Source organism: Tubulanus polymorphus, chromosome 1 (assembly GCF_964204645.1).
Source record: "Tubulanus polymorphus chromosome 1, tnTubPoly1.2, whole genome shotgun sequence".
In the NCBI taxonomy this organism is placed as follows: domain Eukaryota; kingdom Metazoa; phylum Nemertea; class Palaeonemertea; order Tubulaniformes; family Tubulanidae; genus Tubulanus; species Tubulanus polymorphus.
This window is the reverse complement of record NC_134025.1, coordinates 8,894,368-8,911,251: the sequence shown is the minus strand read 5'-3', so window position 1 is coordinate 8,911,251 and position 16,884 is coordinate 8,894,368. Positions and strand designations below refer to the sequence as shown.

The window sequence follows — 16,884 nt, the reverse complement described above, 5'->3', positions numbered from 1 at the left end:
AATTATTTTCCTCCAATCGGGCATTTTCGTCAATGGGCGTTAGTGAGAAATCGCCGTTACTTATAAGTGTGACTGGCTATAAATTGCATCTATCTTAAGTACGTAGCTAAATTACTTCTCCATGGCTGACTTACTGGGGGGGGGGGGGGGGGGTGTCACCACCTCGTGTACGCAGATGGTCGAGCACAAATACGAACTAATGAAACTAATTAACGACAATAATTAATTACATTACAGAGGAAGCTGATCGAGATATGGCGGCTGATTTTAAGTCGTGAGTCGTCAACATCAACAACGGTACATTTCAATACAGCATGTATACGTACTTTCTAATTCATTTATATAAAACTATACATTTTTATTCCATATTGATACTAATGATATTTGAGAGAATATGTCACTCGAAATGTCGTTTGCAAACGCGACGATTCTAGAATGCACCTTTCTGAAGGATCTTAGACCTTGTAAGAAATAAATACTGAAACGACCAATTCAATTTCAACTGACGTATTTTCTCCAGTACAGTTTGTAATTTTTGTAATTTTTACAAGCTGCAGTTGGAATGTTTTATGTGTAAATTTTCTGTTAAAAGCCTGTGGCACATTGTACGTATATTTTTGGGTCGATTCAATGACACTTTTCGTTTTGACTTTCAATAAATAGCTTGACTTACGGAGAATTAACTTTAGGTGCATGAACTCACGAAAATATTAATTTCAACCATTCGATCTAAACCAATTGTTTTTAGTTTAGTGTCCATGATTCAAACATATAAAACTAAAAACTTCTCGAATGGCCAGTAACTTTAAAGCATGACTGGTTTCTTTTAACACGAGGGGTCTTCATAACTGCTCTTGTAATATATTTGACTTCTGGTGTTGACAAATTGAGAAATCATTTTCAAAACAAATGAAATAACCAATTATGAAGTCACAAAGAAATTGATTAGAAAAAAATCGGGATTCCTGGTTCATCGCGTGGAAATGGAATTATACAGTGTTGTACGACAATATCACCCGGTATATCAACGGCGGATCCAGGGGGTGCACAGGGGGCACGTGCACCCCCTTAAGTCCTCGCTATTTTTTTATGGACTGACCATTCCGTGAGAACGAAGACAAGCATGTGAAAAATCCCTGAAAATGCGTAAACTGATGTCGTTGTTTACAATTACCTGCGCTTTTTTTCGGCAGTCCTACATTCATGAAAGTTGTGGGAATCACTATCCAAATTGCGAGTTAAAATTGTACTCTGATCGTGCGCAGAACACGTCTCCGCGCGTCTAATTTTGAAAATTTTTCACACCCCCATTTGGATTTGTGCACCCCCCTCCATGGAATCCTGGATCCACCGCTGTATATATTCAAGCTGAAAAATGTTCAATCGAATTTTACGCATACATGTAGTTTCATTGAAGTCGCCAATTCATGATATGGGGATCTAGGAAGGCTGGGGCCCAGAAGAAAAGAAAAGGTATTTTTTAGATAATGCAGCCGTGTCATAGGCTACTAGCAGGGTACCTCATACCCTTGGTATGAAATATTTTTGAAGAAATACATCGGCAAATATACAATTTCCGAGTGGATGAGTGTCATATTTGCAGGTGAAAATGATCTTTGACTTGAAGGGCCACCCCAAGGGAAGGCGAGGGTCTGGACACCGAAACCTCACTAAATCCACCTCTGCAAGTTAACTCTTTCCGGGCGACGAGATGCGTTGTAATCTGGGCAGTACGCCAAATCTTGTCACATCATTGAAATACGCATTATCTCCTCAATGTATATTATTATACTATATTACTCGTGTAGGCCTTACACAACTATTGGTACGTTGTTCATCGTGGATTCTAACGTTTTTGAGTCTGTGTGTAAGTGTATCTTTCATCATTTTCTTTTATGCGTTAGATATTTCTTTAAACTGCTGCAGCCAACCATCAGCTCCGAAATTCCAAGTTGTGAGAAACATGCTCAATACCCCGTGCTTGCAAATGACTTATAACTCAATTTACTTCCTTCGCACACAGCAAACATTTCTGCAGTGCTATCAATAGTTTTATCGTGAAAATAGAAAGCATGTTTCAATCAAACATTCGCTTTTTTCTATTTGAGTAGATATATAATATACATAGCCTCACGCGTTTCGATAATACGTATTTCTGAATTCTAGGGATCTAAGGCGGTCGCACTGTCGATGAACATAGAGGTTGATGACGTGGTTTGACCGATTGTGACCAGTTCATATTTCAACAATAATTCATAAGCTTTCTATTAGTCTAAACATCATTATCTATACATGTATATCCAAAACGTTACAATAAAGATGGTTTTTAAAGTAAATATATACGCAAAAGCTAGTTATTATTGTTTTCCCATATAAATGGCGTTGTTTCCGATATGGCCATCAGAAATGACACAAGGGAATGGTCTGGGAGGTCGGAAGATCGAGATTCGCAGAATCCATTAGCATGATTACACGCCAACCGGTCAATGAGATCCTTTCAAACTTCAACTCTCTTTTGATAGTCTGTCCAGAGGCATATTGGCCATCGCTTTAACTTTAAGAGCAACTACTGCAATGTGTATGCTTTTACGCCATTGATGAACTGAAGTATGTTCATCTATAAAGGCTGACCGTCAGAACAGATATAAACTTGGATACGGTCAAAATAAACAACACACGGAAATTACGAAATATCTCACTTTAATTTATCTATGTGTATCAGCTATCACCCGTGACAAACATGTGAACTTGTTTTTCAGAATTGATCATAAAACGAGCACGGTCAGTGCTGATAATGCCACTCAGTCTCTGCGCATCATATTTAGAATAGATCACCGAACAAGTCATATCTTCGTGATCGTCGTTTCGTTTTGCATCAATTAGCATGTTGCACATTTCGCTGTAGAACTGTGGATAATGCGGCAGTTCGTAGAACACGATATGTTTGATGCCTCTCAACTTGTACCTGAAAACCAAACGTGACGTTTCTATTTCTATTGTGAATATTATGGAAACGATAAGGGGCTTCTAGTTGTCGCGTGTGCTGCCAACTCAACAAGTCATCATAATTATGTCAACATATCGTGATATAGATAATATATGTCGACACATCATGACATTTTGACGACATATTTCGCTTTACTGTCCATTTTCCCCGTGACAAATCAAGTGGAGGCCCTTATCGCTTCCGTCGAATATAGAAATCTACCATACTGAAGTTGGAATTTATTTTTAAAATTTTCTCAAGTCATTTCTATGAATTCAATGATTTGACAGACATACCTGCGATAAAAATGAAACCGTTCTGTGTAAAGCATAAAGTGTTTTCGTCCATGATAGAAAAAACTCCTTGCCCGAGAGATCTTCTTAGAATCGGAATACCTGTTGAATGAAAAAATTTAAAGAAAGGATAAGTAAAACGTTTCTGAATATCACATACCAGGTATACCATCTATCTACTGATGGCTGCCATGATTTGTATCAATGACAAAAAATGCATCCAATTTTAGGCAAATACTATAACACACAAAATTTGATTATACATACTCCGACAAGAATGATGTACTAAGTCCTTGCTTTTTGAAATAGTTTCGTAGTCGCACATAATCAAAGTATGATGGCACGAATATAAGGGTTCCGGTCATCACTGACTCCTTATATTGAGGAAGAATCTGAAAAAGGTATATAAGTAAAAAATACAAACAGGAAATATATATCAAAAGGTTTGGAAAAATTAAACCAGCCACCTAAGGAAGACAGTTTGCATTATACCACGACAGTCCTCCACTTAACCAGCTCAGCTACTGAGAATATATATCATTCTCCAAGATTATAATATGTCATTGTCCAGGATTATTCTCCAGTACATTTTCTAATTCAGCTTTTTTATTTGTAAGCACGTGTAAGTAATGCCAATTAAGATATCTTTGAGAGTATTGATGCAAGCTTTGTCTTTTGAACCTCCATGTGCTAGAAACAACTGTAAGACAACTGTAATAGTTAAATATGCACCTTTGTCACAAAAAATTTGAACCTTGCATCGGGCACTTCAGCAAAGGTCTGACAGTCAATGCGGTGGAACACCTGTGGAATTTGTGCAACAATTTGGCAAATTGAGCCAACAGCTGCCTGAGATTTCTGAACGATGATCTTTCCTGCATAGTCTTTCAAACGGTTAAGGAAATAAAACATGGATATATTTACATGATGAAAATCAGAGTACTGGATGAACAATCAAGGATACTTGTACAATGCTTATTAAATAAAGCATTTATTTCAGGCGTCTGAAGATCGCTGAAGATTAGGGTTTGCCTGTAGAATTTAGCCCATCCATTCAATGTCCACATACGCACTCTGGAGAAATCAACTCCATGACTTTCTTTAGGCTGTTGATGAAGGTGATCCATTAAATGCTGCAACCACAATAAATGCATTTTAATTGGAAATTCTCCACACCGCTTTAGACTATCATGCATCAAAATAATCATATCCACTTACCAAGACATGATCCCAATTCTGCATTAGGAGAACGTCCATTTGATCAAAGATGAGTATTTCTATCGACGACAAGAAATCGAAATCACGACTTTCATCACTAAGGAATACAAACATTCATTTGGCAATAATTTGATGATTATAAACTTAACTTTATCGTGAATAAAGACCTACCCTTCACCACCAATGATCGTTCTCAATCCCAAAGGTGAGGCTATTATGATATCTGCATGATAGAAATCTGTGTAAAGCTTTAGGGTCTTCTTAGCCACTCCAATTCCCAGTCTAAAGTGCTCATCAGTATTCCCATCAAATAAGTATTCATAGTCATCTGAAAAGTTTTATATAATTTGATAAGCCAATAGAAATAGGATGTTTCAGCTATTCTTAGGTCGCGGTAGACTGTACCTGGCTTTAAGCCTTTCTTTTTTTCCGAGTTTCCTTCTTCAGGACCAAACTCTTTTTCAAATCTTTTTCTATTGCTTACTAATACCTGGTCCTTTGGCATGAGTAGTTTAATGAACAGGTTAACGATTTTGAAACAGGAATCTTTGAAAGGTGCAACGATAAGAACCTTCGGTCTAGTCAAACCTTGATCTCTATAATCACTGTTGGAACAAAAATCAAAATAACTTTTAGAATCCATTTAAATTTTCTATACAACCCACTATGCTAAGGTTGGTTACTTACTCTGGAATATCATCTCTTTTTGATTTAATCTTACTATTGTGGGCAATGATTCTACTACGTGTCCTATATAAAATATCCCAAAAGAATACATTATCCATGTAGTTGTTATCATAAACAAGTAAGGATGCTCTTGAAAAGCTCTGTGAATCTTACTTGAGTGCATGATTTATTGCATGTAAACAATAAACCAAACGAATTTCTTCACCATTGTCGTAGGTTCTTAGTGGGAAACACAGGTCCTGAAAATAACAAAACTAATGGCAGGACTTTTAATTGATACTACTAATAGAAGACAATGAAATAGGATATCACATACCTTATAATTATTCATAATTGAAAATAGTTCATATTGTAAAGGCGTCATTGGATCTGGATCTGGAAACATAATGAGTACTGGTATTTTATATACAAACAAATTAGAAATGCAAAACATGGTGGTACATGTCCTCACTAACCCAAATAAAAAACATCACTTAAAGTATCCAAAATTGTCTTACCAGCAGATTTAGTGTCAGAGCTGTTTGATGAAAATACATTTACATCTTTCAACTGCTCACATAACTTCTGCTTAACCTTAAGAAAAATTGTATTCAATCATTGGAAAAGAAATTCTTGTTTCAGTGTCATATAGAGAAAAGACTCTTTATCTAAAGAAGACATAATTTTTCTACTTACATGTAATTTACTGACTTGTTTTTCTGTATTTGATGGAATTTCTTTATGATCATCACTTACACTCAAATGAATGCAAGAACCCAAGACAGGATACTACCAAAAGAAAAAATCTGATAGGCCAATATTCAACTATCTTTCCTTAGAATACTTATGAACAGAGAAGAACTCACTTTAACATCGGATTTAATACTAGATTTCTTTTGACCGATATCATCTGGTAAAGTTTCTGGTATCTCTTCTTCAAAATGTATTGAAAAAGGATCTGAAATAAGAAACGTACCAGAAATAGTCAACTACACTTATGAAATCACAAACATTACTTAACAAATATTTCAAAAGTAGTTTAAGATTAATCATTTACCATTTGGTAGAGATAGATTCTGGTCTTCGATTTCGATAACACTCAGGTCTTCCTCCTCATCAGTTTGCTTATCATCCTGGATCTCATTATCATCATCGTTTTCATCATTTACACTACCATCTTCATCGCTTTCATTGAGATCTGCTGTCTCATCATATTCATTTTCGTCTTCATCTTCAATTTGAAAGTCATCTTCTTCATTTTCATCATCATCATCACCATCATCACCTTCATCTGTATCTTCTCCGTCAGAATCTTCTAATTCTTCATCATCAACTCCTTCATCTTCATTTTCTGATGAACGAAATTATAAGGAAATACACGATTGGTAGAATATTTCTTGTCTTATGCTTGATCTCAATTTAAGTATGGAGTTGACAAATCACTTGAAGAAAAGATTATAGCCTACCTGAAATATTGTCATTTCTAGTTTTGAGCGTTGTCATCAATTGTGTGAATGCAGAAGGGATTTCTTCTTCTTCACTGCTAACTTCTGATGGTAATTCCTTAAAGAATATCAACACAATCGACAGGATTTCCACAAGAGGGCACTAGGCCCGTTAGTTAGATACCCAATCGTTGGTGGTAAGCTTTTTATTATCGGATAGGCCTATGTGACAGTCAGCTCATAGTAAATAAATACCTCTATCAATTTTTTCTCAACAATCGGCTCGTTGGTTTCTGTCTCTTCAACACTACAACATAAAATATCTAGTGTTTACATTCCTCAAATATGGGATTCGAACTCAAACTGTAGAAAAATCAACATTCTGCACTACTCACCGATTACTAAATCGATCGATTTTAGGGTTTGATTGAAGAAATTTTCGCTTTTTCCCCCTAAATGACGACTGACTTCTCCCATTTTTTCGTTTACCTCGATTAAAACCCATTATTATATATTCAGGCTGTATATATCGATAGAAAAACCCTATACCGCTGTAGTTCACCAGTTATCCATAAAAGCTGCATGTCGCGGAAGATAAACCGCAGCGCTACCTGTCGGTGAAAATTTGGAGAAGAAAGGGGCTCGAGATTGCTGCTCGCTAAGTAGGTAATATACCGGCGTATTTTACAAATATTTCGTTTTATTTGCGAAATACTTACACCAAAAATCATGCTCTTTCAAGATTCAGTCATTATTTTATACAATGTCGAGGGATTGTGCGTTATTTCGCTCGCTTTTGTTGCAGTTGGATATTTTATGTGGAGAAAGAAAGATGGCGGCTATTGTGTATGACGTCATCATCGATTAGCATTTATCGAGAATATAGGCCTTTTTATGAACACTCGATTAGTATATTCGAGTATGCAAAACGTTTTTATGAGCATGGATTATGTCATAATCCGTCATTTTTATGAACATTGGTTATCATAATCGATTAGCATACTCGCTTGGCGAGCAAGTATGCCGATTATCTAATCCAACCGATATGGTGTTCTCGGTAGAAGTCGCTGCTGAGTAGGCCATAATTGAATAATTTCTACCTGGCGTTTTTGTCAACCAACATACCTGGTTATGCTAATTGACACTAATCGGCTATATAATCTAAATAGCTAATCTATTTCGATTTTGCTGGTTCATAAAAAGGCCTTAGATCTTTCATTATATCTCTATCACTAAAGACAAGTTCTCACACATTAAGATGACAGTATCAGATTTGCTAGTTACTTATTTATCATTTCTGATTTATCATTTTCAGTTCTAGAAAAATGACTACAAAGATTTTTGTGGGAAATTTGTCAAATGACGCAAATCCAGCCAAACTTAAGACGCTCTTTGAAGAATATGGACACGTTGCGGAATGTGACATTCTCGGTAACTTCGGATTCGTGGTAAGTAATTGAAACTATGACAGACATGCAAAAGAAAAGTAAGGATTAGAAATATAGGAGTGAGTGACTCCTAGATGGTTACAAACCAAAGCCTTATCTAGGGTCTCTACAACTCCTTAGTCCTTGATTCCTTTTAAACTCCTTTATTTCGAGCAAATTGCCTGTAATTTTTAGAATAGGCAATTTGAAATGTTTGTAGTTGTGCAGTAACCTATGCCTAAATCGGTTCAGTTGGGACCTGGATTTGTGTTTACTCAATTAGGCTGTTACCGAATTAGAAACTGAGTAGGTAGCGTACATGGAATAGGAATTTGATTGCAAAACCTCTAAATGTAAACTCGACTGCAACTTGTCCTTTAATAAAACTCCTTGGAAAACTCTTTATATCCAGAAATGGCTGATCTGTAGGGACCCTCTAATCTATTATCATTACCGTAATCCTTAGCGCTGACCTGAACTGCTGTAAATTCTAATGTTAGCAGAATATCATATGTTTACAAACAAAAGTCTATTGAGAAAGATATTCTCGTTTCATTTTTACAGCATATGGAAAACCGCGATGAGGCCGATAAAGCCATAGCTGCATTGCATGGCAGAGCATTCGCTGGAACAAAGATTAATGTCGAGGTATGTAGGATGGCATATGTTTACTTTATTTTTATGTATATATTACCAACAGTTTTTAAACATTCTTTTTTATTCATCAATTTTGGTCAGTTGCTAAAGAATTTTTTAAATCCTGAAATTAGAAATAATTTAACTCTTTAAGCACATGTTTTTAGACTAGAAATATGGTCTAAGTCGGTTTCTCTTTTGAATGAAGCTTGGAAAAAAATTATTTGTCTCTATATGGCGTATTGACTTTGAAGCCTTCCGGTTGCGTTCAGAGCTTGTTTATTTATGAGACGTCATAGGTCTCTACCCGTCATTCTTCAAGTTGCGAATCTATTCTACATTAGCGATGACTATTATGATCGGTGGAGGTTTTGCTCGCGGTTTTCGGAAATTATTTGCCGAAGCGAAACTTATATTGTGAAAATATTCTGCGTAAATGGCATCCGATAGCGATACCGAAATATTGCAGTGTTCGATTGAGCGTATGAAAAAAATACCGTATAGTTAACCCTCTTGTTACTGAGTTCATTTGCGGAAAGGAGCATAGGATTAGGACCACTACTGCGTCGACTAACCGTTCAGATTTCTCGTTTCTTGTACCTGTAACCAACTGTGTGAGTTGGGCTACACGTAAATTGCGTTTAAAAGCGTTTATACAGGAAAATTGCCACGTTTCTTAATTCAAACCACGTGCACCGTGTGAATGGAAGCGTCTTTAATACCGTACGCACCTTAAATCGGCACATATACCGAGTTGTATATGTATTAAGTCTGGTGGATCGCTGTTGCTGCTGCTGCTTCTGCGACTTGTATCAGTCCAGTATCAAGAGGGTTGATGGGAAAGTAGTCCGTGGAATTCTGAAAGTGAACTTGCCGAATGTGATTTTGTAATTTCCAAATAATTGTGTCGTATGTTGAATTGCGTATCATCATTTTCCTTCAGTCTTCTATTTCAGCATTAAAAAAAAAAAAACAACTGAATAAACCGTTTCATGATCGTCCGACTTGCATAAACATACGTCCGATGTTCGAAGCGGTCAGCGTGTGTCTATCCGATCGAAATCAAAATTGAAACGTGATTGCGTTGTTTGTACTGCGTACGAATTCTCCGTCGTTATACGTCATCCGCTTGAATTAATTCACGTCAATGTTTGTTTATCCTCCGTAACAGCTATCGAAATCGAAAGGTCCGAGAAGAGAAGGCAGTGGATCGCGTGGAAGGTTTGTATACATCCGCTATCGAATGTATGAATGATGCGAGAAAAAAAATCGTTGCGTATTGTAAAATCTGTTAACAAGAGGTTGTACTCTCTACCACCACTTTCTATCGCTGTTGCGACTTGTATTTTCTCGGGCATGCGTTCAATCTGCTCGTGACAGTGCGGATTGTCATCGGGTCGATTCACGTGTCACTGCTAGCGTTAATGAGCTAAAACTCCTTCTTTCGATACTTTATAGAATGTGTTAGCCGTACTAAGATAATACATTAAAAGTTCCGATCCTATGTAGTTGAGAACATAGATAAACATGCCTTATTACATAGTGTGTGCGAAATGCCTTTAAAACTGCGAAACGCTTTTCCGATTCGTTGCGAATGATCGTTAAGAAAGTTATTATTAATAACGTGGCGTTTAACGGCGAGACTCCTTATAAATTTACGATCAAAGCACGAGCAGTTTTAGCGGTACATATGCATTCCTGTCTGCCCGTTCAAGGAAACATGTAACGTCGTGGAGGTTACGGCTGTGCGATATTTCATGATTAGAATAGACGGGGATTGAACGAAATCGATTGCGTGAAATTTGCGATAAATGTCTCTTTGTCAGGGTTGATGTACTTGAATTATTGAGTATTAACTGCCTTTTCGTTGAATTGAATGTCATGATTCCTGTGGATGCATAGAGCTTGCCGAGATTGAGATAGTATTGTTGATTTTTAGGGGCGGTAGTCGTGGAAGAGGCGGAAGTCGAGGTGGAAGCAGCCGTGGAGGCGGTGCGATGAGAGGTCCTAGTCGTGGATATGATCGACCCAGTCCGTACTCGAGGAATGGTGATAGCGGTAGACGAATGGATGATTATGATAGAGGTCGAGATAGGTAAGTTTGAAATGAGATGTGAATGAAAATTATTCCTGAATTCAAGACGATTTAATCGATGTAATCATTCATTATTCAAATAGGTACCAATCGGATTATCGTAGACCGTACTCTGATCCATATAGCAGAGATCGTTACGATCCGTATCCGAGAAGATCTCCACCGCCAGACTACGACATGTACAGACGTGCACCGGCACCGTACGATCGGGACCCGTATTACCGAGATCGATTTTCGTCGGCTCCTTACGATAGAGATGGTGGACGAGACCGCGAAGAACGTGATCCATACTCTCGACCGCCACCTGAATACTACAGAAGAGAAAGGTAGAAATACTGTTTCATTATTCATCATTCTGAGTTGTACGAATACGATATAATTTGATATGTGCCCTCTTTTGTGGAGCAGCGTTGGCGAGTGATTAGAGCCTTCCACTCAGGAAAGCCAGGTCGTGGCTTTGAAAACCCCATACATTACTGTAGTGTCCCCAGGCAAGACAGTTATCCTCATTGCCTCTATACCTAGCTGGAGTTAATCGATACCTGGCCTAAATTGATCACATCTGAGTGCTTAGATTCTACTTTTTAGGGAGATATGACTGACACAAGTACATGGTTAAAGTTGGGAGAAATAGGCTGGGGGCAATAAATACCAACTAACGAGCATCAATGGCATTGAACATTATCTCAGTCAGGAAGGGTACTATAGAAATTAAATGACAATTACGATAATTATTTTCAGACAAGAAGATGTACGTCAATTCCCGCGAAGCAGCGGAGGGGAATATTCGTCGCGTGACGTCCGATCGCCGAGAGACTCCGGTTACGCGTCTCGCGACACGGGACGATCGAGCGGTGATAAGATGGGATACAGCGGTACGTCGACTAGCGGATATAGTTCGTCTCGCGATTATCCGTCAGGATCCAGCGGCGGAGGCGGTGGCAGTTACGCGACCGGTTCGAGCAGCCGCAATGGATTCAGTAGTCGCGGCGGCGGTAGCGGAGGCGGCGGATCGTCAAACTATAACAGTAGATCTTCCTACTAAGCGAGCGTCTAATTTGATAGTTGGGATAGATCTATTGAACTATTATCGAATGGGTTTACTTAAAGTGCATTTCATGTTTCACCCAATTCCTCTGTCAGGAGATGTGGCCCTACACTCGGATGGATGCGCGTTAAGATAAAATTTCACGAAGTTATGACAGGCGAGTCGACTATACTACTGAAAACATTTTATATCTGTTCTGTATGATGTCTGTTGTAGCAGTATTTTGTAACTTTGTTTTTATTTTCTGTAAATATTACTATTCATTTTAGTTGTAAAATCGTTGATTACATTTTATTGCAACACCTAAGCAGAGTATGAAGTGCAGTGATGACTAAAATTCTATGTTGACCATTGTAGGGACTGGTTTTTCAAAAAATTAAAATTGCTGAATGCTGAATTCTCTTCTATTGGCCTGCTAATTGGTCATTGTAACTTGTATCATGAACAAATTTTATATATTGGTGTTCTGTACTACCTTGATGAATAAATGAATGTAATTCAATATTCCATTTGATAAATCTTGATTTCATGTTTCTTTTAATGGTTTTGTCAGCTTTTGGAATTCATGACTGATGTTGACTGGATAATGCGAACCAACAATGAAAAGCAGTATTGACTGTAGAAAAACAAAACCTTTATATATAGGGGTTAGCTTATTGGGAGAAAATCACATAGTATTAATCCGGATGTCATTCAAATGCTTCCACCGATCTCATTACCATAACACTATCGCCACCTAGTGGATAGGTGACCCAAACTGCAGTTAGACCTATCATTTTGTTTTATACTGAAGCCAAAATACAGTGAATAAAATCTTACTTGAATTTCAAAGCTCGGTGACAGGGTTTTAATCTCAAGGTCGTCGCGTACGATATTTTGCAAGATTTTTTTTTCATTTTGGGCGATAATATCGCACCCCTTCCCAAATTTTTACTTTTCTTGCCTGGTAATTGATGTTTTTGCTGAGTGCCTTGCGATTTAAACAGTCCACTTGTTTACATGTAAGAAAATTATCAACATATTTATTAAAAATGGCACCCGTTTTGAGCGTACGATCAGTCGACCAAGAAGAGAGATTGCAGATCACCTTCAGGTTTGTTGAAATATAACAGTTTAGACTTAAGCTTTCTGACTTCCAGTGACACCATGACTCGTTGTGACTTGATTTCTTGTAGTAGATTTCTTGCTGCAAGGATTGTGACGTAGCCTGTAGTACTGCGTCCCATCATTGATATCATCTTCACCTAAAAACCTGTCTGTGGTTTAGATTCACGATCGGATATTTTCACAAACCACATTTTTGTTGGTATAAGCTCATCCGATTATAAAAAGCTTACCACCAACGATTAGGTAACTAACTAATCTTCGCCCTACTAGTTCGCTATGCTAAGGTTCACCAAGAACCTTAGTGTCTGATGTACCATAGGTTGGTTACACTAGGATCGTAGAGCGACGGAGATCACTGGGTGAATGCTAAGGCTACTGCACATGACTTGTGGATGACAGTCACTAGGAGTTGTATACCTGTATGTTCTACTTTCAGCAATATGATACAGCTATTTCCCCCAGTAGCAACAAACAAAAACGCTGCTTTTGTAATTGACGGAGACTACTTTCACATCGTTTTCGACCTATACTAGTTAGTTACCTAATCGTTGGTGGTAAGCTTTTTATTATCGGATGAGCTTATACCAACAAAAATGTGGTTTTTGAAAATATCCGATCGTGAAACTAAACCATAGTCAGGTTACTGACTAGACCTATACCTGCCTTTATTTATATCTTTATCAGATAGAAAGCTTTTTTTATTTGTTCACTTTCCTTTTTAAAGGTATGGAATGTCTGAAGATAACACTAGAGTTTATAATTTTGATCGTCTAAAGACGGAACCATTGGGGACTACAATTGAACGACTTCAACTCAATGTAGAAAAACATGTATTTAAGAAAAAGAAGAAAAAGTCCCAAACTGGCAATGAATCGGAAAGACGTATTCTAGTTGAATTGCTCAATGCAGATAAAAAGGTAATAGGCCAAGAGTGAAATGTACTTTAATCGTGATCACTTGGAAGCAGTTTGTAGTGAAAAATTAGATATCTTGCCGCCTACTTGTAGGTTGATATTGAAAAGCCTAACTTAGATGCATGGACAAGTGGTTCTCAATTGCGTATCGGAGAAACTGTTTTCGATGTAGAAATCAACATGCCGACAGTGACTTCTACCGAGCTACCTGAAGTATGTTTATCAGGTTTTCCTATCGTACCTCGGATCGAGTTTGAATTCGTCGATGATGAAACGCCATGTGAGATCAATTGGTTCAGAGAGATACGTGATGATTTGGACGCTCAAGCGGGAATTAAAAAGATTAAGAAGAATCCACCTGAATCTGCTTGTAAGTGGTCGCTCATAGGAAAAGGTGAAATGTACGTTCCAACTGATGATGATTTGGAACATCGTATCAAAATGGAATGCACACCGATTAGAGGTTCTCTTCGCGGGTTCCCTGAGGAAATGGTGACAAAAAACTGCGTCAAGAAGGGACCAGCAAAGTGTCCATTTGAGAATAGACATCTACAGACTACAAATATTTTAGATGATAAGGGGTGAGAATTATATTCAAGAATTTGTTTCAAGTGGTACTGGTACTAGGTATATGATTTCCTCATTCTAGTATTGAAATGTATCTTCTGAAAATGTTATTGCAGGGTTCGAATTGTGTCTTACAATCTACTGGCAGATCTTTATGCCGATTCAGATTTCTCGCGAAATATGTTGTTCCCACATTGCCCACCGGAATATCTACAGATTGATTATAGACTGAATTTGTTTATCAAGGAATTACAAGGTGAATAATTATCATAAGTTTTATCTTGCAGGATGTATATACCATATATCACATAATGTGTTTATTTTCTATTGAGGGTATAATGCTGATGTTTTGTGCCTGCAAGAGGTTGATCGCAAAGTCTTCAAGTACAATTTGTGTCCAGCATTTCATAGCTTTACAGGATATTTCAAAGGGAAAGGGGAAATAGCAGAGGGAACTGCAATATTCTTTAGAAAAAGCAAATTTAAGTAAGTACATATTAAGATTTTGACAATGTGATATAGTATATGTTGTTTGAGACAATTCAATTTTCTTTAAAGATTATTAGGATGCCATGATATCATGTTAAGAGATGAATTTGGTAGTAACAGTCAGTTTGCTGAGCTTAGAGATAAAATTGAAAAATGCCAACAACTGAAAGAAAGATTTGACGAGCGAAATACCATATTACAGGCATGTACACGAACTAAAATAGTAGAATGAACTAACTATTTCTCCTATTTTTCGATCAGCTGGAGAAATGCTAATTGTTACTGATAATTTCTACATCTACTTATGATGTAGGTCCTTGTATTGGAATCGGTTATGAATCCGGAGAATTGTGTGGTAGTTGCAACTTCTCATCTGTATTTCCACCCAAATGCTGATCACATCCGTCTACTTCAAATAAACGTGTGCTTACAGCATATTCACGCCGTAGTTCACATGTACAGATTGAAGGTAAGATGAAACATGTAGATGATAATAAAGAAAAACACAAAGGAGGATTTTATAGGCTCATATGAATATGATATGTAGTCGAACTCATCCCCATCTCATTCTAGACTTACTACTGTCAAATTCAATTTTTAGTCCCTATTTCTATCTCTTTTTGGCACAAACAAGTGTGATGAGCTGTGTAAAAAATTTCACCGCACAATAACGTCTTAATGAGCTAACAGATCAATTAGTTTATTTATATATATTTTCAGGACAAAGATCCAGCAGTTATATTTGCCGGTGATTTTAACAGCAGCATCAATAGTGCTGTATTACGCTATCTTCAAAATGGTTTCATTTGTGAAAATGATCCAGGATGGTTGTCAGGTGTTTACATCTTATTGAGTGAAAAATTGGAACAAAAATACAGAAAAGATAATTGTTTCCATTTTCTTATCTTAATTTGCAGCGGGTAAACCGGAATATGCAGATGGTGCATCACTCAAGCATAAATTACCAATAGTAAATGCATGTGGAATACCAAAGTTTACTAATTTTGTCCCTGGTTTCTGCGGAACTCTTGACTGGATATTTGTCGATAAAGAACAATTCACATTGGATCAAGTGGTTCCATTGCCTAATGCTGAAGAGATATTAGTACATAGTGCTTTACCAAATCAAGTTTTTCCATCAGATCACTTAGCTCTTGTATGCGATGTATATTGGAATAAAAGATGATTACTGTAGATAAGGTTTTCCTGTGTCTTGGATTTTTCTTGTAGTTTTTTCATGGTTTTTCAAATACAAAAAGTTGTGTTTAATTTTAATTGCAGGGATGTCAAATGCTGTTGAGATATTCAAAAAGCGAACTCCAAATGTAACTGACCCAGCTCAAGCCCGTAGCCACAGGATATATATATGCTTAAAACCAGAATTCTGTACTATTCCAGAAACAATGTAACAATTGAATTTTCATGAGTAGTTTTGCCCAGGTTATCTCTGGTTTTTTTATCTTAAAATATGGATTGTCCCTGTTATTTATATTATTTGGTTGGTAAATTTCGTTTGATTTTTCGATTGAGTGTCCCTTACAGACCCACCACACCTGACCGTTGTGAAGCGAGCACTGGATTCGGTATCACTCGATTCAAATTTATTTCATCACTCGATTCAAATTTATTACCTATTATTATTATCTAATTCATTTGTAGTTGTTATTGTACGGACACGGAACCGGGCTCGGCAGCAACGTAGACTGGTTCCCGGTCTCTATGGAGACCTCATTAGGGCCGATTTTCCCGAAATTTCCATCGAAGATAGAGCTATGCAAGAGTTACAGCCCGGTGTTTATAATTTTCGCCTGGTGCAAGGGCTCCTTGGGGGTCTACTTGACCCCAAAATAACGAAAATATTGTCAAAAAAATAAATAAATTCATAAATAAAATACAAAACGGTCAAAGTCTCTGAAACTTTCAGAAAAGATAGACCTAAACAAGAGCTACGGTCCAGTATGAAGTTGTTGCCCGGTGCAGGGGCTCTTTAGGG

At 37.3% G+C, this 16,884-nt stretch overlaps 3 protein-coding genes across 3 annotated transcripts; 2 read left to right on the top strand and 1 right to left on the bottom strand.

Annotated features, from left to right (window-relative positions):
- Positions 1–2,564: 2,564 nt before the first annotated feature.
- On the bottom strand, positions 2,565–7,184 carry LOC141908814 (U3 small nucleolar RNA-associated protein 25 homolog). The gene is made up of 18 exons (XM_074799030.1): positions 7,004–7,184; positions 6,864–6,915; positions 6,630–6,726; positions 6,221–6,514; positions 6,030–6,121; positions 5,860–5,952; positions 5,682–5,757; positions 5,501–5,559; positions 5,338–5,423; positions 5,185–5,247; positions 4,903–5,102; positions 4,669–4,825; positions 4,498–4,594; positions 4,244–4,412; positions 4,012–4,163; positions 3,547–3,671; positions 3,283–3,381; positions 2,565–2,965 (listed from the first exon to the last, which is right to left on the bottom strand). The coding sequence occupies exons 1-18, from the start codon at positions 7,111–7,113 to the stop codon at positions 2,719–2,721; spliced, it is 2,268 nt and encodes a 755-aa protein (XP_074655131.1). The 5' UTR covers positions 7,114–7,184; the 3' UTR covers positions 2,565–2,718.
- A 41-nt stretch (positions 7,185–7,225) lies between these two features.
- Positions 7,226–12,313, top strand: LOC141914916 (uncharacterized). Its single transcript, XM_074806257.1, has 7 exons — positions 7,226–7,274; positions 7,924–8,056; positions 8,600–8,683; positions 9,843–9,892; positions 10,611–10,766; positions 10,850–11,092; positions 11,508–12,313. The coding sequence occupies exons 2-7, from the start codon at positions 7,934–7,936 to the stop codon at positions 11,809–11,811; spliced, it is 960 nt and encodes a 319-aa protein (XP_074662358.1). The 5' UTR covers positions 7,226–7,274; positions 7,924–7,933; the 3' UTR covers positions 11,812–12,313.
- A 353-nt stretch (positions 12,314–12,666) lies between these two features.
- LOC141900196 (2',5'-phosphodiesterase 12-like) lies at positions 12,667–16,077 on the top strand. The gene is made up of 9 exons (XM_074787015.1): positions 12,667–12,907; positions 13,646–13,838; positions 13,929–14,416; positions 14,519–14,658; positions 14,735–14,888; positions 14,961–15,093; positions 15,205–15,360; positions 15,612–15,726; positions 15,809–16,077. Exons 1-9 carry the CDS (start codon positions 12,768–12,770, stop codon positions 16,075–16,077), a joined length of 1,788 nt encoding a protein of 595 aa, XP_074643116.1. The 5' UTR covers positions 12,667–12,767.
- The last annotated feature ends 807 nt before the right edge of the window (positions 16,078–16,884 follow it).